A 23,728-nucleotide genomic window follows, 5' to 3' on the forward strand; every position below is an offset into this window, starting at 1 on the left:
CGTGTTGTAGTTGCGTTTCCTATGCGAAGGCGTTCTTATTTAATTAATTCTTTAATTATTTTAATAATATTACTTTAATAACATTTGAGAAGTTTTGTTAAGTGTAAGCAGTGTGAGGAATGTTTTATTACTGTACTATAAAAAGTCAAAACAAGTAACTATTTTATAAAAATTAATATTGCTTTTATTTTATGATTTATTTTATTTTAGGATAAGTTGAACTCTATCCTAACTGATATCACTATGTTTTCTAATCGTAGGCATTTTTAATAAGTTAGGCGTGATTAATAAAAAAATGTTATGCTGATGTTTTTTAATAAAAGATTGTAAATATTCTTGCCTATTATCATTATTAGCGAATTTCCCATATAGGGAATAAGCTATTACCGTAGTACTCATGGTAAGACCTGGACGCGGGACCGATTTTTTTTTCGTTTTGAGGTCCCTAGAGGCCAAAAACACCATCCGTTCAAATTCATATATATATATATATATATATATATATATATATAAAATACAGAATGTTGTGATTATTCAAGCCTACAAAACAGTTGGTGAAAGTAAACATCTGCTTTCAAATTATATTTATTTGTAAACATTGTAGATCAAAAAGTCTAACATTGGCCCACTTAAAACCCTCTGGGGCAGAGCCCTTTTGACGGATCTGCACCAAACTTCACTCGAACCATCCTTGAAAGATGCTTAATAATGCCTGAAAGTTTCATTACAATCTGTCGAGCGGTTTTGGAGTCCATAACGTATATACACATATATATACATACATAGTTCCTCTTTTATAGATATAGATATATTTATATATATATATATATGTGTCCGTTAGCGCGATAACTCGAGCAAAAATGATCCGATTTTGATGAAATTTGGTACAAACGTGTAAACCTGCGTTTATTCGAACGAGTTCGCGATCCAGCATAATCGGATCATGGGAACAGGGGTTTATGGGGGGTTTTATGGGGTAAAAATGTGTTTTTCCCATTTTTTACCCTAAAAACAAAAAAATTTGTAATTTCTTTCTAAACCGTTTTGTAGAGCTTAAAAAAAGAAATAATTTAGTATATTGAAGCGCTGTTGTATGCCTAACGGTCACGGAGAAAATTCAAAAATAGTTTAATTTAAAATTCCCATGTTATTCTTATGGAGAAAATAAAAATTGTTGTAGTTTACTTGTTTATGGATATATATTGATAAAATTTGGCAAATTTATTTATTTCATCCCATACTATTCACGTATCACTTTTTACCTTCCCTGTAGCAGCAAACCTAAGCACTTGTTAAACCTAATGTTATTTAAATAGGGAATAAATATGTCTTATTTATGGAAATATTTGAGTAAAAATGTAATCAGACAAGTTGAAATTCGCTTAGTCTGCAGGTTTGCTGCGGCGGGGGTATTTTTGTATTTAAACAGTCATCTAACAATGTTACAAAATCAGGTAAAAATTTTGAACGTGCATTTCCCGTTGTGTATGAGAAGGGAAATCCCGTCTCGATCTCGTCTCGAAATTTTATGAGAAATAAAAAATCTCGTCTCGTCTCGTCTCGAACTAAAAATCCAATCTCGTCCATCCCTACTTTTTAGTAATCTACCTTCAAGAATCAATGTAATTCATGAAATCTCTTTTTTTATCTCATCTTTTATCCAAAGTTTATCATTTTATCAATGATCCTCTTTGATTTCAAGAATATTGACTACCTTTTTCCCAGCTGTGCTACAACACTGAAAATGTCTTTTATTGGGGCAATAAAGTTATATTCTATTCTATTCTTCTCTACCACAATATCTAAGTGGCATGTTTGTTATAGCTTTTGCCGAGCTACAGACTGAGATGACAGATCTGACTGGAGATCTTACCTCCGGAGGTATTCCGTTCCTAGACTACCGCACGTACGCCATGAAGATCCTGTTCCCCAGCACTGAGGATCACGCAGTTCTACAATGGGAACGACCTGAGCTGCTGCGTAACGACAAAGGGCTGCGGTTGTTCGGTCAGCTGATACTCAACAAGACGTTCCTGCTGCTCTTCATCCGCACTCTCGAGAGTAACCGCTACTTCTCTATGAGAGACAGGTACGAGACTCTCAAATTGTGAAAAATTGAAAATACAGATTATGAAGCTTTTATTTCATCTTTTCAGCTATAAAAAACCAGTACTGTACCGTGAAGCATTGGATGTTTTCAAGTCGTGTGATTTCTAAAAGCAAATACTAGACGAATAAACTATATTGAAACTTAAGGCCATAACATAATATATTAATGGATAATTTCTATGTGGAAAGGTTAAGTCACTTCTCATTACCCGATCGCCCAAATAGGTTGGTAACGTTAAAGTCACCATTTATTTATCATGTTTTTTTTATAAACATCCTCAGCTTCTAACATAATATTACAGTATAGCCAAAATATCTTCTTTTAAGATTGATTTATTCATGCCTCCTATGACTTGGCTGGGACAAAATAATCAGAACATAAAATTGGCTTTTCAATCAGGCCAATAAAACAGTAATTAACTCACCGCTTACACATTATTTTAAAGTCATTCAACCAAACGAAAGTCCCTTCATCCAATTTTTTCTTAATTTTAGACTTTTGAAATTGTTAACAATCTACTGACAGTTTTGTCATTATTGATCAAATTAATAAATTTGAAAAATCTGCCTGTATTGAGCTGTCTATTGAATGCTAAAAAGTGAAAATGAGCTCTGAATTTAAAGAAAAAATTTGTATTAAAAATATGTATAATGCCTTTAGGAAACTCATACAGCACAAATATTCAAAATAATGTTTTTCCCAAGTTTCTTTGGATAGGTTTTCATTTTAAAATGTTATATGAAATGAAATAAGTTAAATGTTAATACCTTTATACAGGGTGTCTAGTAGTTGGGAAAAACGGGAAAGTTGGGAATTTTCATGATTTTACCGCAATCGCGGACGACAACGAAGATGTTTCCGTGACCGTGGGAGTCAATGATGATGTCTACATGGCCGCGGGAAATGTTCATAATTTTTCCACGATCGCGGACAATGATGATGACGTTTCCGAGACCGTGGGAGACGACGATTATGTCCACACAGCCACGGGAAATGTTCATGATTTTGCTGCAATCACTGACGACAACTAAGACAAACGTAGGCATATTTAATCAATTCAATAAGACAAACGTCCATGACCGCGGCATTCAATGATGATGTCTACATGGCTGCAGAAGATGTTCATGATTTTGATCGCGGACAATGACGATGACGTTTTCGTGACCGCGGCATTCAATGATGATGTCTACACGGCTGCAGAAGATGTTCATGATTTTGCCACGATCGCGGACGACGACGATGACGTTTCCGTGTCAGTGGCAGTCAATGATGATGTCTACACAATCGATCCCAAAAAACCCAAATTGGCTTGTTAGAATTTTTTATTGCTGCATTTTTTCTTTACTTGAAAAAACCCCGTTATCTTAATAGTGCTTTATGATGACATAAAGACAGGGGTGAGTGTAGTATAACCAAAATATTTCAAAAATTTGGTTAAACTATAAAAATTGGTTTTGGTATCAAGAATCGAGAATCGAACATTTTGGTTCTAACACACCGCTAATTGTTGAAAAAACTAGTCTTGAAAAATCTGGAATTAGTCTTAAAAAGTCTGGAATTAGTTTTGAATTTTAAAATGGAGATAAACTAGACACCCTCTTTATAACCATAGTTGTTTTTCTAAACAATATGGTATGCCCAAACAAATGTTGCATTAAAACTCAAATCAGGTTATTTGGAGCTCTAGATAGGTACTAGTTGAATATGAGATTCGTACTGCTAAGATCTGGTAGCTTGTTTGGTTATATCACCCTTGACTGGTCAATGTATTGATTTATTTTATATTTTACAGAGTAAACGTCGCTTCTCTGATCATGGTTACACTTCAGAGCAAGATGGACTATTGTACAGATATACTCAAGACTTTACTTGCTGAACTGATTGAGAAGTGTATGGAGGGTAAAAGCCACCCTAAACTCTTGCTCCGCAGGTCAGAAATCTGATTTTTCATTTTGTTAAGTTTTTTGGACTTTTGTAAAACTAGGATAGTTTTGTTAACACTTTTAACCCTGAGCGCAAAATGCCCTTAGTATGGGCGTTACTGGGCAATTTTAGGGTATTATTAAAAATTTGTAGCTTGGTAAAAAAAAACTTTTTTTCTGGTGAATAATATATCAAATTAAAGAGAAAATAATAAGCTTTTAAATGACATATATTTTATTACATTACCGTAGGCTATAAATTACAGGGTTTCAGTTTGAAATAACAAAAAAAATTGAGAAAAACAAAAATTGCAACCGCAAGTACTAACCTAATTAAAAAAGTATTTAATATTTACTTTAGCATAATTATGGCATTTATATCATGTGAAATTGAAGAGAACAACATGCCCTTTCAGGAAATATATACATGTATATAGTTATATTGCTTACCTTACATATTATAACACGAGAAATTGAAATGTCGTTGTCGTATCAGTTCCCAAGCACATCTAGCCTAGGCTTTACTATAGTCTGCTTTGGTATGATACAGTCTAAAACATTCAGGCACACACAATGGTGTTTGGCACTCTGGACACCACCAAGAAGTTTCTTTTCTTCCAGATTTTCCTGTAGAAACTTTGTTTTTTTCCGAACACACTTTGCAAATTCTTGTAGGATTTTTTTTCTTGTCCGTAGAGGGGATTTTGTCAGGGAAATGACGTCCAATAAGTCGATCAGATTTTGTGGCTCTTGCAGTTTCCTCTTCTTGTAATAAAGTCCCTGCTTTTTCGCTCAATGATTTTCCAATTGCTATTATAAATTTTTCAAGGTGACAGAGGGGTCTCAGGTTTGCAGGTCTGGTTTTTCGATATAAGATAAATGCGTTGACAATTGACATCATAAACAAGTGGAAGAACATTTTTTTCCACCATTTCATCTGTTTCCTCTTGAAAGGGTAATAGGAAATAAACTGGTCATTTCTGTCCACACCTGTTTTTTTATTGTTGTAATCCAAAATCAGATCTGGTTTGTGTTTTTGCAACATCCCTTGTTTTGTACGCACCGTAACTTCTGATGTAGTCATTTTATGAGCTGTTGATAGAGCTAAGACATCTCTAGTATCTTTCCATTTTATGCAGAGTAAATGGTTTCTTCTCATGAAAACAGTTTCATTTTTTTGTAGCTTTTTAGTGGTGACAGTCTTGGGCAACTCGGTCCTATTGCTCATGCAGGTACCGACTGCTTTAGTATTTTTCTCCCAGAGAAAGTCAAAAAGCTTTGGTGAAGAGTAAAATCTATCATTATAAATAGTATGTCCTTTATTGAGGTAATCTGCCAACAATCTCTCATATAGAGCTACAACTGTATTACTGGAGTCAGACTTACCGGTGTAGGCTTCAAATTTTAGAACATATCCTGTAGATGCATCACACAAAACATATAATTTCATCCCGTACTTGTCAGGCTTACTTTTATTATAAACTCTAAACCGAACTCTACCCCTGAATCCGCAAGTTCCTTCGTCTATGGTCAAATCTTCGTACGGTGAAAAACACATTGGGAAAGAAGTCAGCAAAAGATCTATATATGGTCTTAGTTTATGTAACGGATCGTGGCCTGGAGTGTTGAATGGGATGTATGTTGAATTATCGTTGATGTGAAAATTTGCCAAAATTGCTAGGAACCTATCCCTGGCCATGACTGATGGAGCATACATAGATTTTATAAAATTGTCTGTTGACCAATAGTCACTAAGTTTAGGTTTTTTCACAACACACATGTGCAATACAATCGAGAAAAAATGGTAAATTTCATAAAGCTTTACGGTTGTCCATTTTGACCAGACACTATTTTTCTTCAATTTGTTTGATCTTCTTAGTTTATCGGTTATAGATTTGGCATATTTATTTGTCTCTGACTTCAATGATTTGATAAAAAATTCAGGAAAAAATATAGAAAACACATCAAATGGAGTTGAGTTCTCATCAATAGCAGCCGTAACACCAGCGCCTAACTCGTCAAATGCTGGTAGTGGCGGTGGGTTGTCCTCCAACCGCCATCCAAGTTCCTCATCAGTGGGTTTTTTTTTCTTCTTTTTCCTTGGTTGAGTCTGCTCCGGTTCATGTTCAAAGTTTTCATTTGGCACAGGTAAATTTGCATTATCCGGTAAGTTTTCATTTGGCGATATAGATCGATGTCTTTTGGTTTTACGATTATAATTAGTACTATTTGACCGGCGTTTTACTTGGTTGGTTACTTTATTAGGCCTAAGAGAACCTAAACAAGAAGTAGCTGAAGGCTGTAAGACATTATCTTCACGATCACTAGGTAGAAAATCAGGATCTTTGTCAACATTGTCGAAATCAGGATCACACAGTTCGTCATCCGAAGAAACTATCGAACTATTAGGCCTAAGTAATTTTCTGTTTTTGCAGATTTTATGATTAGGCTGATTGGGTGGTTGTTCATGACTAATTTCAAGAGGGTTAGGCCTAAATGGTATACCATCTGTAGGCCTAGTAGTGTCTAGAACTGTTTCTGGTTCATCACAGTTTTCTTCATCAGAGTAAATTGTAGGCCTAGGGTTATATTTACATCTAATTGGGCCTAAGTTTCTACTTTCATCTTCTTCAACTACTGAAATTGATTCATTTTTACAGTCATCATTGTCTATGTCACTTGGTAGTAAATCATAAAACACCAACTCATCAGGATCATTTTCATCAACCATGTATGTAACTGCACTAACCTCATTTTGAAAAGCATCTAAATTACTTACAACAAACTCACCTTCCGAACCAGAATCATAAATAGGATCATTCAAGTTTTCATTTACTGATATTGTAGTAGAACTAGGTCCTGAACATAAGTAATTATTTTCACTAAAAGATTGATTTTCTTCATCACTATGGTCTGATTCTGACAAGAGTTCACGAATATGACTCAACGTTTTTTTATCAAATATATCGCTCATATTTGACACTAAACACAATAAAAATTATCCACAACAAGGTATTGCTCATAACAAGAACTATTACGCAATCATAATACTTGTAAAAAACATAAAACATTCACTTTATTGAACACATAAACGATTGTAAACAAAGACAGCCATTAGCGCAGACAACAACAACAAAGCGTCGTCGTCGTCATCACTAAGCAATACGATGCAAGGCTGCAGACAGCTGGATCTTTTTTTTGTGTTACCAAACAGCTGGTTTTTTTTAGGTTGTGGGGTATTACAATCGAAGCCAGATGACCAAGGAATGGTTACGTAATAACAAAAATAGCAAATGTGACGTCATTACGTTGCTATGGAATTTAATATTGAAGCCCGACCTATACTCGGGGTTAGTTCAGTGTGTCTTACGTCATACCCCGACCTATACTCGGGCTTAGGGTTCAATGTGTTAAGTTTAACTCTCATTTAACTGATAGCAATATTGCATATTTTTGATTGAGCAGACATAATATTTAGAGATAACACTCTTGGTAACTACAAGACAAAGAGAATAGACATTTTGAAAGCTTTAGCTTTTGTAGTTGCAACATTCAAATAAGTTTAACACCGATTTAGTTTTGATCGTCGTGTTCATAAGTGTTAGTTTCTCCTGTTTTCAGCCAAGTTTGTCAAATTTATTTTATTAGGAAACAATGTTGAATGAAGCATTAATATAAATGTCAACATTCAACATTAGTTGCAACATTCAAATAAGTTTAACACCGATTTAGTTTTGATCGTCGTGTTCATAAGTGTTAGTTTCTCCTGTTTTCAGCCAAGTTTGTCAAATTTATTTTATTAGGAAACAATGTTGAATGAAGCATTAATATAAATGCAGCTGAGTTTTATATTCATATAACCTAAATCATACATATGTTTCTCTAGTATTTTACATGTTTAAATAGTTGCCTGTTTTCAACTGATCTTTGAGGTTACTTGTCAATACATTATCAGTGACATATTTCATTCTTAGAATTTCAGATCAGTGATATACAAATTCTGATAGAAACCAAACATATGTCATTCTGTACTGAGTCATTTTGTCAAAAGATCTTGGATGTGTCAGATAGTGAACGGATTTATGTTTCAGAACGGAGAGTGTGGCAGAGAAGATGTTGTCCGCATGGTTTACGTTCCTGCTATACAAGTTTCTACGTGAGTGTGCTGGAGAGCCGTTGTATTTGTTGTTCCGTGCCATGAAGCAGCAAGTAGACAAGGGGCCGGTTGACGCCATCACTTCCGAGGCCAGATATTCTCTCAGTGAAGAGAAACTCATTCGACAATCCATAGATTTTAAACCAATGGTACGTCTCTGATTTATATAATGAAATTTGGGGAAACCGCTAAAAACCCTTAAAGCTGATAATATGAGCAAAAAACAAAAACAAACAGATTAATATTCTGATAGTAAATTAGGTTGTTTTCATTTTCTCCTTGTATAGCAAAATAAATTTTCTAATTGGACTCATCCAATTAATCATTTGAGTTTTGATTTAAATTTAGCCTACTGTTGAACTTCATCACATTAATGATAAGTCTGATAAGTAATGTAGGTTTATATTGTTTTTACTGAATTTTCATAAATATAAGGATCTTAAATCATAAATATAATTAGTTCACCTTACAAACACAAATTAAATTTTTGTTCTCTTAACTTAAAATAACTTACTAAAGAAAATCCTTAATCAGAAATTTAGCTTGAGACATGCCTTTTGCCATTGAATTATCAAGAATCAAGAATTTTTTTGACAAAACAAGTATAAACATCTTGTACATTTGACATCAACCAGTAGAAAAAAATACAAGGCCTAAGACACTATAATTGGCATAACATGGTTGTTAATAGTGATGGTCGGATCCGGATATCGGACCACCGGATTCGCCGGATCCAAGCTAGAACCGGCACCGGATCGGATCCAAAAAATTCCGGATCTTGGGCTGGATCCGGTTTTGATGGATCCGTTTTTTCCGATTTTCCCCGATTTTTTTACTAAAACAAAGCTGTCTGTATCCATGTAAAAGACCGATTTTTCCCGATTATTTACTCAATGACACAGTGCTGTATATTACGACGTCAATAATTTCTATAGTTAGGTAATGTCACAGTACTGTATATTACGACGCCAATAACCTCTATGGTTGTGCAATGTCACAGTACTGTATATTACGACATCAATAACCTGTATGGCTGGGCAATGTCACAGTACTGTATATTACGACGTCAATAACCTGTATGGTTGGGCAATGTCACAGTACTGTATATTACGACGTCAATAACCTCTATAGTTAGGCAATGTCACAGTACTGTATATTACAACGCCAATAACAGTAATGATCAGTAATGATCGAGACTTCGAAGCAGGCGGACGTTCGGCGGGCCGGTCCCTTATCTCTAGAGATAACATAGTGCAGTGGTTTTATTCAAGTTATAAATTGAAATTAGTATCTTCTATAAAAGTTATTTTGTTAAGGAAATTAATAAAAATGAGTAAGTGTAACGTTTGTTTAAAATCAGTGTCCGGTAGAAAAGCCAAGATCCAATGCCAAGACTGCAAACAGATGTTTCATGGTAGTTGTGTTAATTTAGCGGATAGTGATGTTGAGTTTTATTTACAAGAAGGTGAAGTCTGGAGATGTTCACCACGTTCTCAAAATCGTCGAAAGAGTATGCGAATGGGATCCGAACTAGCTAAAAGTGACCCTAGTATAAAGGATGTTCTAGAACTCCTGTGTGAAATGCGCGAAGAAAACAATCAGCGAATAACAGAGTTGGAGAGGGACAGGTAAATCAGTTGAATCAGGACATGAGAAAATAGAGGAGCTAACAAAAGTGGTAAAGGAACAATCGGAAGCTTTAAAAAACTTTGACAATATGTATAGTGTAGTGTGTCAAGAAAACTTAAAGTTAAAAGAAAAAGTGAATATCCTAGAACAACGACTTGAAGATATGGAACAATATAGTCGGTTAAACTGTGTCGAAATAAATAACATACCGGAAACTAAAGACAAAGATGTGCTAGAAATAGTTAAGAAAGTAGGATCTAGTCTTGACTTCATGATTACAGACGAAATGGTAGATGCATGCCATAGAGTTGGAAAAAAATAAAACAAGCGCTCCAGAGGAATAATAGTGAAATTTACTAGAAGAATGACTAAGGACAAAATTCTGAAGAGACGTAGGAAGAAACAAGACCTGAGCACAAGGGACGTTGGATATAATGACACACCGAAGGAAACTGTTTATCTCAACGAAAACCTAACATCGTACAGGCGGAAAGTGTTAAATGCAGCAAAAGATCTAAAGAAGAAAATGGGCTTCAAATATCTTTGGGTTCGCAATGGAAAAATCCTACTTCGCAAGAAAGACAATGAAAATGTTATCGTTCTCACGACACTGGAACAAGTGACGGAATTGGAGGACAATAAGACAACCACAACCGAAGATGACATCCAGGAGACTGCATAGAGCCTCTAGACTACTAGAGCTTCAAATACCTCATTGTGGTATTTTTATGTTTATTTTAATATTTAAAATTAATTACTTTGTTTTGCAGTGTAATGTTAGTGAGTGTTTTTTTTTTTTATTTGAACATTTATGCCAGTCATAAACATAAAGAAAGATTGTCTTAATTTTGATAACAAAATATTTGCAGACTATTCAGGTAATTTGATTATTGTACAACAAAACATTCGAAGTATGAGAAGCAACTTTGATATATTTGCTTTGAGTTTAGAAAGCCTAGACACATTCCCTGATATAATTATCTTATCTGAGATATGGATATTGGACAATGATCAAAATCAATACAGTCTACCAAATTATAATCTTTTTACAAAATGTAATAATAGTTATCGGTCGGGAGGAGTTGCGGTATTTGTGTCAGACCGTTTAGCATGTCACGTGATTCCTGACCTTGACTTTGAAACAGCTGACTGCTTACATTTATCAATAACCGTTTCCCACAAATTTACACTCGATGTGTTAGCAATTTATCGATTACAAGATTTTGTAGTAGATAGATTTGTAAATGAACTTGAATCTTGTTTGTCATCAATTAAAAATAATAATTTAGTTATAAGTGGTGACCTAAGTATAAATATACTTGAGAGAAATCGACTTAACGATGATTATTTGATTACGATAGCTAGTTATGGTTTACTTTCATTAATATCTGATCCAACTAGGGTAACTGAAAATTCTGATTCGTGTATTGATCACATATTTTTTAGAAGTGAAAGAAAACTAAATATTGAATGTGCAAGTTTTGTTATTGATACGGGAATAACTGATCACAGGATGACAGCTACTTGTATGAAGGTCAATTTACCTACACGTAAAGCAAATTTAGTGTCACAGAAAGAAGAAATTGATTTCAATAAATTGGCATTAAAGCTACAAAGTGTCTCATGGGATTCAGTTTATTTAGCCGAAAACGTTTCACTAGCATTTAGTTTATTTATGAGTATTTTTAAGCAGTGTATAAATGAGTCATATGTTACTAAGAGAATAAGTAGAAGTAAGAATGATAAGTTTAAACCCTGGATCAATACTATACTCTTAAAAATTATAAATAGGAAAAATAAGATGCATATTCAATGTAAAAAACAGCCACATGATGTAGAGCTTAAGAATAATTCTAATGTTTTTAAAAATTATGTAATAAACCAAGTAAGATTAACAAAGAATGAGTACTACAGCAAAATATTAGTCGAAAATAATCAAAATCCTAAGAAACAATGGAACACAATCAAAACCCTTATTGGAGAAAATAAGAAAGATGCAGAACTTATTGTATTGAAAGGTGACGATAAAGAGTTAATTACAAGCCCTGAAGCAGCTGCAAATAAATTAAACAGATTCTTCTGTTCTATAGCAACGGAGTTGAGAGAAAGTATTATATTAGAACAACAGATAGTTCCCCAGCTAGTAAACGAATATAAACCCATGTTTCAGACAACTACATGTAACAATTCAATATTTTTCTATCCAACCTGCGAAAACGAGGTTATTGGCATAATCAAATCGCTTAAAACAGGAAAGCACCAGGATATGATAATATTACTCCTTTGATTATTAAGAAAATTTCTACTTATATTGTTGAGGTTCTTGTTTTTTTAATAAATTTTAGTTTATATTCAGGTGAATTTCCCAATGATTTAAAAACAGCTATTGTAAAACCGTTATTCAAAAAGGGTGTTAAAACAGATCCAAGCAATTACAGACCAATTGCTCTTTTATCTATATTCTCTAAAATGTTTGAGAAAATATGTAAGACTAGACTAATAAATTTTTTAGAAAAGTACAAATATTTTAGTGATGGGCAGTTTGGGTTCAGGAAAAAACTAAGCACTAATTCGGCGTTATTACATTTTATGAGTCAAGTGTATAGAGGTTTAAATGAAGGTAAATATTGTGCTGGCATTTTTGTCGACGTCATGAAAGCTTTTGATACTGTAGGTCATGGTATTTTGTTGGATAGACTTCATGAACCTGGGATAAGAGGTGTGCCTCATAAATGGTTTGCTTCTTATCTCACTGGACGTACTCAACGTACACGGGCGAACGGCGTGATTAGTGACCAAGGAACTGTATTACATGGCATTCCACAGGGATCTGTTCTATCTGGCCCTCTTTTTCTAATATACGTAAATAGCTTGTGTAATAGCCGTTTTAGAGGAAATTTAGTGGCTTTTGCGGATGACACTGCATTATTTTACAAATCAGATTCCATTGAAACTTTAAAATTAAATATTCAATACGATGTAAATGCTCTTCGATGGTGGTTTACCAACAACTTCATGGTAATGAGCCCAAAAACTAAATATGTAATTTTTAATCTATCAAGGAACATAAGTTTTATTACTCCGATAAAATACCACCAAACAAACTGCCAATCTACAAATTGTGATTGTCCTGTTGTTGAGCAAGTAGAGGAAATTAAATATCTGGAATTACACTTAGACTCAAAGATAAATTGGAAACGCCATATAGATTATGTTAAGAATAAACTAATACAATACGTCAGGATATTTTATATGTTAAAAAATATGTGTAATCAACGCCTACTCAGAAATATTTATTATGCGATGATAAATTCTAAATTGGAGTATGGTTTAGCTATCTATGGAGGAGCTTACTTTTCGTCAATTAAGCCATTAATTGTCTTGCAAAAAACCTTTATAAGGATAATTTGTAACAAATGTAGAACAGAACATGCAGCACCACTATTTAAAAAGTTAGAAATTTTGCCTTTGAGAAATCTATATATGTATAAAGTTTTACAAATATTTTATAAAAGAAGTGGAGATGAGGTTGAATCTATGTCTGAAAGGAGAATAACATTAAGAAATAGGTATAATGCAATAGTTCCAAAACCAAATTTAACAGCTTTCAAGAAATTTTATTTATACCTTGCACCTAAAATGTTTAATGCTCTACCATCCAATCTCAAAACCATCTCAGAAGCAGATTTTTCTAGGCAGCTGTGGCCTTATTTATTATGTTTGGAAAATGCTGAAATGTACTTTTATGGAATTTAGTATATATACAGTAGTATAGAAGTGACTAATATAGATAATAAGTAATATAAATACTTACTCTGTTGTATCATTTTTGTTTGTAAGTGTATTGACTTTTACTCTGTACTGAAGAAAGAAGATCACTGTGTAGAACTCACTCTCACTGTATATATTATAACCAAGTGATATAAGTGACCGGACAAAACCGCCTCTTCGATTTTTAGAACATAAGATAGTGTATAAATCCACCAACATAGGTTTTTAACCTAAGGTGGTTATTGTTTTTTTCTTTTTTCATGTGTAAATGTATTTTGTATTGTGTATGGAAAAAACAATAAAGATTTCTAAAAAAAAAAAAAAAAAAAAATAACCTCTTTGGTTGTGCAATGTCACAGTACTGTATATTACGACGTCAATAACCTCTATAGTTAGGCAATGTCACAGTACTGTATATTACGACGTCAATAACCTGTATGGTTAGGCAATGTCACAGTACTGTATGGGGGCTGTGTGTGAGTTGTTGGGGGGTTTAATGTCACAGTACTGTATATTACGACTAGGGATGTATCAAATCCGGATCTCGAATCAACCGAATCTTAAGAAAAGATTGGAATTTGAGAATATATTTTTTAGAATAGAATTATGAGGCATATAACACATATGGTAACATTGACTAACCATAGAGGTTATTGACGTCGTAATATATAGTACTGTAACATTGCCCAACCATAGAAGTTATTGACGTCGTAATATACAGTACTTTGACATTGCCTAACCATACAGGTTATTGACGTCGTAATATACAGTACTTTGACATTGCCTAACCATAGAGGTTATTGACATCGTAATATACAGTTTTGTGACATTGCCCAACCATAGAAGTTATTGACGTCGTAATATACAGTACTTTGACATTGCCTAACCATACAGGTTATTGACGTCGTAATATACAGTTTTGTGACATTGCCCAACCATAGAGGTTATTGACATCGTAATATACAGTACTGTGACATTGCCTAACCATACAGGTTATTGACGTCGTAATATACAGTACTGTGACATTGCACAACCATAGAGATTATTGACGTCGTAATATACAGTACTTTGACATTGCCTAACCATACAGGTTATTGACGTCGTAATATACAGTACTGTGACATTGCCCAACCATATAGGTTATTGACATTGTAATATACAGTACTGTGACATTGCCTAACCATACAGGCTATTGACGTCGTAGTATACAGTTTTGTGACATTGCCCAACTAATATCATCAACTAATAGTTTTATTTTAAGATTTGGAAAAGTTTTAGTGTTCCTAAAAAATGAGGGATTATGGGCTCAACTGGAGATTACTCTATATATAATATATATTAACCTTTAAACTTTACCTATTTAATTTTAAACAGTATGATTTAAATTGGCATTCTGTTAATTACGTTTTTTTTAACCAGCCCTTATGTTAGTGTGTATCTGGATCCGGATCCGAAGATCCGGATCCAAATTTTTCAATATCCGGATCCGGATCCGGTACCGACATTTTCTTGGATCCGCCCATCACTAGTTGTTAAGGAGTAAAGTTACGAAATATTATGTAGGCAGTTACTTAAATTTAAAGTAAACTAAGGAGAGTACAAAGCATTAATAATATTTGTAAAAAAAAATACCTTAGTAAGTAGACAAAAGTAGCGAAAACCATTACAAATTTGAAAAGAAATTACCAATTTTTGAAAGTAGGCCGTTTTTTTAGGGGTGAAGGGGTGTGATTTTTGGAAATCGCCTACAAGGTTTCTGTAGAAAATTTAATTCCTGACCATGAAAATTCTTTCAAATCTTTGCCAGCTCTTACCGTTTTTAAGTTATAGCCGTAAAAAAAACGTGTTTTGTCGTTTTCAGATGACCGCCATTATGGATTTTTAAGGGGTTCAAATTTGAAAATGGCACTTTTGGAAATTTTCTGAATATCTTAGGGTGACATTCCACACCCTATTTAAATTTCAAGTCTAGCACGTGTCTAAACGATTCAGATGAGCATACCAAAGTCTTTAAATTTTTAATGTTATTCTCCATAAGAATAACACGGGGCTCTTAAAGTGGTAAAACCTTTTATATTTTGACATTAAACCTAAGTTTTGGGGGTCAAGGAGTTAAATTACGAAAAAACATGAAATGAGTAAAATTTAACGTAAACTAAGGAGAGTACAGAGCACTAATAATATTTGCAAAAAAAATACTTAGGTAGGTAAAAGTAGCGGAAACCAATTCAAATTTTCAAGAAATTTACCAATTTTTGAAAGTAGGGTGTTTTTTGAAGGTGAAGGAGTGTAATTTCCAAAAACGCCAAAGAGTGTTTTGTAGAAAATTTTATTCATGACCATGAAAATTCTTTCAAATCTTTGCTAGCTCTTACCGTTTTTTAGTTATAGCTGTTTAAAAAAACCTGTTTTGTTGTTTTTAGATTTAAATTTTGATGGTCAAGTGGTGGAAACAAAGTAATAGATAACATCAATTTCTTTGTTATCTGTAAAGTTTATGAGACTTGATTTTTGTTTTCTATAATAAATAATAGGTGTACGTTTAATACTTATTTTTGGGACAGTAAGTCTGTTACATATGTACTAATAATGCTATTTTACATTTCAGACCGTATTGGTGTCTATATCCCAGCAGACTGTCTTTGTGACAGGGCTTGACCCTAACACAGAAAATGTTCCAGTCAAAGTGCTCGACTGTGATACAATTTCTCAAGTTAAAGAGAAAGCTCTGGATACCATTTATAGAAATGTTCAATATAGCCAGCGTCCACGTAAAGACGACTTAGATGTCGGTAGGTGTTCCATTTTGTATTACTATGGTTATTTTAAATAAATTGATTAATATTCTTACTATCACTGTATACTTTTTTTATAAGAATTATTCTCCTTGCTGGTAGTTGACCAAGGATTGGTAGTGGTATAAAAATTACTGGCAAAACAAGGACTGAAAACTGTCTTTGTTATTTTGGATGTAAGAAGTAACACCTAGTTATTCCTTATTAACTTTTTGGGTGGAATCTAATGCTATATAAACTGCAGTATTTCTTTCAAAATTATCTTTGTTTAAGAAAGAAGTATGATAACTTCGATGATACTAAATCAACAGTTTTAGACTATTGTCTGTGTAAAATACAAGATAAGTTAACAAAAACCTATCATGGTCGGAGCCTTGGTCTTAGACTATAAAATGCCTGAGGAAGACAGCCATAACAGAAAAAAAACTATCAACAATAACTTATCAGTTGTAAATTTAGTTTCTGGTTTTGAGACTCAGCCAGTTTTTTTAAAGATATTGCTTGAACAAAAAGAAAATGTCTGGCAATCTATACTTCATAACCTGGTTGACTTGAACACTCAGATAGGCTACTTCTGTTACCAGCTACAAAAACCTATCTGAACTTTTAACAATTCTAAAGCGATAGTCATATTGCATTTTCCATGGATTTTAGTCTGCTGTTTTAAAGTGTTAATTTACACAAATTGAACTTAAGTTATTTCTTCAGAGTGGAGAACTGGTACTTCTGGTAGGCTGATTCTCTACGATGAGGACAGCACAACCAAGACTGAAGGAGAATGGAAGAAGCGTAATACTCTCAATCACTATAGGGTATGTATACAGTGGATAAAACAAGAAACTTTATGGATTAAATAGTTCTACTGATGTTCTGTAAAGCACCATAGGAGTACTGTATTTATATTTGTTACTGAACCTAAAACTTATCAAATGGCTAAAAACTGCTGACTACGATTAATTTGTCCAAAAGCTGTAATTAAAAATAATATATATAAAGTAGTGATAGATAATAAGCCATTTTTCATTTTTGTTAATAAATAGTTTTGCAGGCACCTACATAAACGTTTTAAGAATAATAATATTAATAAATATGTAAAATAAACCTAATAACTGTCAAAAATTGTTATGTATGATTTGCTCACTGTTGATACCAATCTGATTGTACTGTACAACAATTGCCTTGACGTCTGAGTATTGAGTATTTATCTGTTACTAGTAGCTTTACCCATACTTTGCAATGAGGTAGAATTGCTGTAAAAAAATAGGATTATATATCATTAATCACCACAGAATTAGTGAATTGTAATACAAAATAATAGTCTATTTGTTTTGTTTTAATCAAATATATGCATTTGAAAAATTTTGACATTGTAATTATTGTACTTGCCATGGAGAACAATCGATGTTAAAATTTGAAAGCCCCACGTCATAATTTTAAAAGCACATATCAACTTGGAAATAGGCTAACAGTAGTCCTTGATAGGCTAATAATAGCTTTTAGCAAAAGCTAGATCCATTGTTTTTTGTGTGATTTTTCATGTGACAGACATCTCATTTTTCAATATTAGTTTTTTTTATATTCTAGTAATTTTTAAAAGTTTAACTGCAAGAAATAACCGTCTAAATCTCCACATCATAAAAATGTTTATTCATTCTTTGAACTCCTCTGTAAAGATGATTGATTCAAAGGATAATTGCGCCAAACTTCATTAAGATATGATTCAGTTGATAAAGTTATTATATGGAACGTAGATTAGGAAACGCGTATTTGACTACTTTGCTGGTTTCAGGTACCTGACGGGGCGTGTTTGAACTTGGTGTCCAAACAGTCGTCCATCTATAACCTCTCAATCCTGTCGGACAAGACGGACAAGTCTCACAAGTACGAGACTCTCAACCTCAGCAAGTTCAGCTCAGGCAGTCCTCCGCTCAGTCGGGCCACGTCTCCTCTCAACCACGACCACGACGGAGGCCTCAAGGTAAACAGCAGTCCATTCACCTGGCTTGTAGTTATGTGTTTCATACCATAAGTCTACCATTTTTATTTTATAATACAGTTTTGGTTTACAGCACTTCAATCCAGTCCATTATAAATGCTCCTAATTTCAAGATGATAAGTGGTTACACTTTGCATGTAAATTCAGAAATTTTAGTCTTATAGTGACTGCCTGGGCCCTGTTTCATAAAAATACTAGTCTAGTAATTACTAGTCTAGTAAATACTAGTCCCGTATTTACCTGTCCTACTAATTTGTGTTTCATAAACGTTTTTATACCGCTAGTAAATACTAGTGCATTTTACTAGTCACGTGACCAACTTTACAAGGTAAATTCTCAAAACAAATTTCTAACCTCAATCACGGGTTTTCAAACCATTCATAAAGGGATTTAATTTTGTTTTCATTTGATACAAAAAGTAAATAGTTGTAGAAACGCAGTGTTTTCTTTAAATTAATAACTATATAGACACATAAGTAAAACAATCACATATTATTTATCAAAACGCTATTATTTATGTTCATCAATGAGCCCGCCGACGGCGCGGCGCGGCGTCGCGTCGCTGCAATCAACACGGTGATTGTAGTAGCCGGTTGTAGGCCTAGTTGCGGCGCTCAACAGAGTTGGGTAAAAAAGTTGATCTGTTGCTGCCGCATTCACACAATTTGTATGGTTTTTGTTTTATTCTGACGTATAAAATTTAGCTTGCTATGATTAAAGAAAAGAAGGCTCAAATTTTGAATGTAATTAAATCGTCTAAGGACATTTTGTTTGGAACGTTTTCAAAGTACCCTAACCTATGTTTTCAAATATTCGAATGCATAAGAATATTTGGGTTTAAAACCATTTGGCGATATTCTAATTTTGAGTCTACAAACCATGAATAATAAGCCTAAACGTTTATTGATGTAACAATTAATTGCAACGCCGTTACAAGCAATAGAGAAGTAGGTTTTCAAGTATAGTAAAACATGGCATAGGCGCTACGGCAGGGCTTAGCTCAGAGGCAGAGTTCTCGCTTGTCATGTGGTCGGTCCCTGGTCCAAATCTGCGCCACTCTACTTTTTGTCAAATCTTGGTCTTCGGGTGTTGACCGCGTCGTTGAATAACTTAAACTAGAGGCCGACGTTTCGGATGCGTAGCAGCTATCCATCTTCGGGGCGAACTACTATTCAACTGAAGAAGGTCGTGAGCGTCGTCCTATTTTATTAGTTGGTGGGGGTGAGGGGTGATGGTATGCGGAGTCTAGTAGAACGTTCTGGAATGTTGTAGGGGGTTCTGGCCTTTCTGGAATGTTGTTGCTCTGGGGTTGATGGATACCTGTGCTATTTTAGCGATCTGTAGAACTTTCTGGGTCACATTTACAAGATAATTTACTGATGATTGGTGTCCAGGCTGGGCTGATTTCTAATCCGTGATCCCTGTTGAAGTTGAATTTGTGTTTCTTTATTACTATGGACTCTAATACTTTTCTTTCAAAGTAGTTGTTGGATGAAGCGATTATTTTCGTGCTTTCGAAGTCTATGGAGTGTTTGAACTCTGTAGAGTGGCTGGCTATGGCAGAACGGTCGTCGCAGTTCTTGGTTTGGCGAATATGTTCTTTAATTCTGGTAGATACTAATCTTCCTGTTTCACCCACATAACACCTTCCGCAGCTACATTTAACGTGGTATACTCCTGATGAATGTAGGGGTATCTTATCTTTAACTGGACGAAGAATATCTTTTATTTTGTTGAAGGGCCGAAAAACTGTTTTGATGCCGTATTTTCCCAACACTTTTCCTATTTTGTCAGAGGTTCCCTTGACGTACGGTAGAAAGGCTCGGTTTTGTTTCTCTTCAGAATTTTTTGGTTTACTATCCTGCGAGTTTGTTGTGATCCGGTTTTCTTGATTCCTTATTGCATTGTATATACTGTACTTTTTGTAACCATTTTGTTGTAAAGTTTTGATCAGGTGTGATTTTTCCTGTTTGATGTAATCTTGGCTGGAGATGGCTAAAGCCCTGTTGATTAATGTGTTTAGTACGGCATTTTTCTGGACGGGATGATGGTGTGAAGCTGCGTTGAGGTATCTGTCGGTGTGTGTAGACTTTCTGTAGACTGCGTGACTGAGTGTCCCGTCATTTTTCTTGATCACCAAAACGTCCAAAAAGGGAATGCGATCTTCAGTTTCAGTTTCCATGGTGAACTGAATATTTTTGTGTAGGGAATTCAGGTGAGAGAAGAACTTTTGGAGGGAATCGAAGCCATGGGGCCATATGACGAAAGTGTCATCGACATAGCGAAGAAACAGTTTTGGCTTAAGTTCGAAGGATTCCAAGGCTTTCGTTTCGAAGTGCTCCATATACAAGTTTGCAACAACTGGTGAGAGTGGAGAACCCATTGCAGCGCCGTCTAGTTGCTCGTAGAACTTGCCGTCAAATCGGAAGTAAGTTGATTTTAAACATTCTGCGGCCAAGATGGATAAATCTTCTGGTAAAATGTTATTGATGAGTTCAATGGTTTCTGGAATCGGCACTTTCGTAAACAGAGACTGCACATCAAAACTAACTAACAAGTCCGTTTCTTCGATTCTAATTGATTTGATGATTTCCACAAAATGGCGTGAATCTTTGACGTAGGTTTCTGTCCGTCCAATGTGAGGCATGAGCAGCCGAGATATGTATCTGGCGATATTGTGCGTAGGACTTCCAATGGCACTAACAATAGGTCTCATGGGGATTCCATCCTTGTGAATTTTGGGTAATCCATACAGTAGTGGAGGAGTTGGGTCCGAAGTAAGAAGCTTGTTATGCAGTTCAGACGGAATTGTAGATGACTGTACTAGTTTTTTCAAATTTTCATTGATTCGTCTAGTCGGATTCCTTATGACCCTGTAGGTGCCGTCGTTCAATAAGGTGTACATTTTTTCCCTGTAGTTTGTTGAATCCATCACTACTGTTGCATTGCCCTTGTCAGCAGGTAAAATAACTAAACTTTCGTCGTTTTTAACTCTTCTTAAAGCGGAGATTTCGGCTAAAGTTAGGTTGAGTTTTGGTGGTCTAGATTTACGGATAATACAGGAGACTTCTTGCCTTATTTCTTCTGCAGCTTCTGTTGCACTCTACTTTTTATTGCATTAATTAAACTTTTACATGTTTTTACATTAAAATAACAGCTCTAATCAACATCTATTTTTTTATTACTTTGAATAACAAATTCAGAATACCAAAATGGATTGAAAGTAATGTTTTTATGATAAGCAGTTAAGTTCAACGCCCAAAAATCAAATATAGGTCTACAAAATTGTTAGTACATCACAGGGTTTTAGATATTTACGGAAGCAAATAATAAGCACCTCAAAAAATACAATGCAACTCCTTTTTAAAATTGCCTTACTATTATTTCCTATTAAAATGTCTTTAAATAAAACCGAGAGCCTTAATTGGGTGTAAAATAATCTGATTAATACATTTTTGTACATCTTTGTATTCAAAACGATTTGCGGTTTTAATTTGGTTCCTATCAAGTATCAAAGCTTAAAAATTTTTTCTCTGTGATAGCTAAATAGTTGATATAACCATGAAATTTAACTCAAGTAAAATTAGACTAAAAATTCACAGAAATTGATAACTTGATCATAATTATTCTAATAGGGCGATTGTACATACATTATAAAATTGAATTTCACTCATTTTGTACCACGCCACATTTATTGATTGTAATTTATATCTAATAATTATCATTTTAGCACTCACAGATCTATTCGTGAGCCAATTCGCACTTGCAAAAAGAACTTAATAATTCATTTTTTTTAATGATGTGAGTAATGAAATAGCTCTCTTTCCAAAAATACTAGTCTACTTCAAATAATACGGGTGAAGAGATGTTGGTAGAAAATAGCAAGTATTTACTAGTGTAATTTACAAGAGTAAAACTTTATGAAACACATTGCTGTCTACACTAGTAAAAACCACTAGTAATACTAGTCCCTACACTAGTAACTAGTATTTTACACTAGTAGGTTTTTGAAACGTAGACTTGTAAAATACACTAGTATTACTAGTCTATGGACTAGTAAATACTAGACTAGTATTTTTATGAAACAGGGCCCTGGTCTTATAAAAAAAAACTTTGAAAAACCCCGTCCGCCCTTTTTATTGGTTAATAGTAGCATATGTTTAGCATTTTAACGTGCCTAGTTTGTTTGTACCTAAAACCTCCAAGGGTGATAATTAAGTGATTATGTAACCAAGAAGTTTTCAAGGACTAAATTCCTTCTTCGACAATTGGAAAGCATCCCATTACGATCAAGAAAACTGACACTTGCAGGGTTTCTACCAATCCGGAAATCGAAAAGAAAAAAACGGGAATTGTACTTCATTTTGGGCTGGCCATGAATGTACGGGATTTATCCTTAAATATATGACTATGTCTTTAAATAGTTTAGGAAGTTCGCGGTGTCAATATATTCACGCTTTTGCCGCGAACACAGATGACATCAATAACGATTTCGTAATCGTGGAAGACGATGGTGATATCTACATGATTGCGGGAGATGTCTAGGATTTTGCTGCGATTGTGGAAGGCTATGATGACGTTTCCGTGACTGCGGGAGGCGATGATGTCTAACAAACCGCTGGAAATATTCAGGATTTCGTCTGGCTCGAGGAATAATGATGATCAAGTTTCTTTGACCTTGGGAGACGATGATATCTACACGACCGCAGGAGATATAAAACAAGAAGCACCAAACCCCATGGGAATTTTCCATAAATTTGTTGCTTGAACATGTGATAGGCTTTGAAGCAGACACGAAAATGTATAAACTCCAATATTTTATTCTTGAAGTATTTTTAAAGGAGAGTCCATTTCAGGAAACATTACTAAATACCTCAAATACTAAACCATTTGATATTTTCAGGTGTGGCACCTTGTAAAACACCACGATACGGATGCACAGAAGGAGGGAGAGCGAGGAAACAAGATGGTGTCTGAGATTTATCTCACTAGGTTACTCGCCACCAAGGTAAACACAATGACCACCAAGTTGTATTATCCATGTTTCCTCTACTCTTTTCCATTAGCCCTTTATAAATACAAAAATAAGATAACTTTACCACAACTATACTTGTTATAGTTTCATAGGTTTAACCTGAGCAATCTTCATTAGAATGAAACTGTCTTAACATTTTATAGATTTTATAAATTTATATAGTATGTGTTTCTCTGTATTAACTGAAAGAAAGTGCTTAAGAATTTTAAAATTGTGTTATTTGTTTATTTTTGCAGTAGAGTGACATGTAAAACCTTAAACCAAGCAAGCGGATGTACACACTATTGTTTTGTGTGTCAAATATGTTTTTTTAA

The 23,728-nt window shown here is 34.2% G+C and overlaps 1 protein-coding gene across 1 annotated transcript in view; it reads left to right on the forward strand.

Annotated features, from left to right (window-relative positions):
* The window catches only part of LOC128998261 (plexin-A2), a 207,156-nt gene that overhangs the window by 174,924 nt on the left and 8,504 nt on the right, over positions 1 to 23,728 (forward strand). Inside the window, exons 17-23 of the mRNA XM_054424314.1 lie at positions 1,825 to 2,089; positions 3,903 to 4,040; positions 8,124 to 8,337; positions 16,197 to 16,380; positions 17,092 to 17,195; positions 18,173 to 18,361; positions 23,283 to 23,387. Coding sequence (XP_054280289.1) covers positions 1,825 to 2,089; positions 3,903 to 4,040; positions 8,124 to 8,337; positions 16,197 to 16,380; positions 17,092 to 17,195; positions 18,173 to 18,361; positions 23,283 to 23,387 — 1,199 coding nt within the window. The remainder of the gene's footprint in view (positions 1 to 1,824; positions 2,090 to 3,902; positions 4,041 to 8,123; positions 8,338 to 16,196; positions 16,381 to 17,091; positions 17,196 to 18,172; positions 18,362 to 23,282; positions 23,388 to 23,728) is intronic.

Source organism: Macrosteles quadrilineatus, unplaced genomic scaffold, assembly GCF_028750875.1.
Source record: "Macrosteles quadrilineatus isolate MER2022 unplaced genomic scaffold, UCM_ALF_1.0 Scaffold_7__1_contigs__length_78375512, whole genome shotgun sequence".
In the NCBI taxonomy this organism is placed as follows: Eukaryota; Metazoa; Arthropoda; class Insecta; order Hemiptera; family Cicadellidae; genus Macrosteles; species Macrosteles quadrilineatus.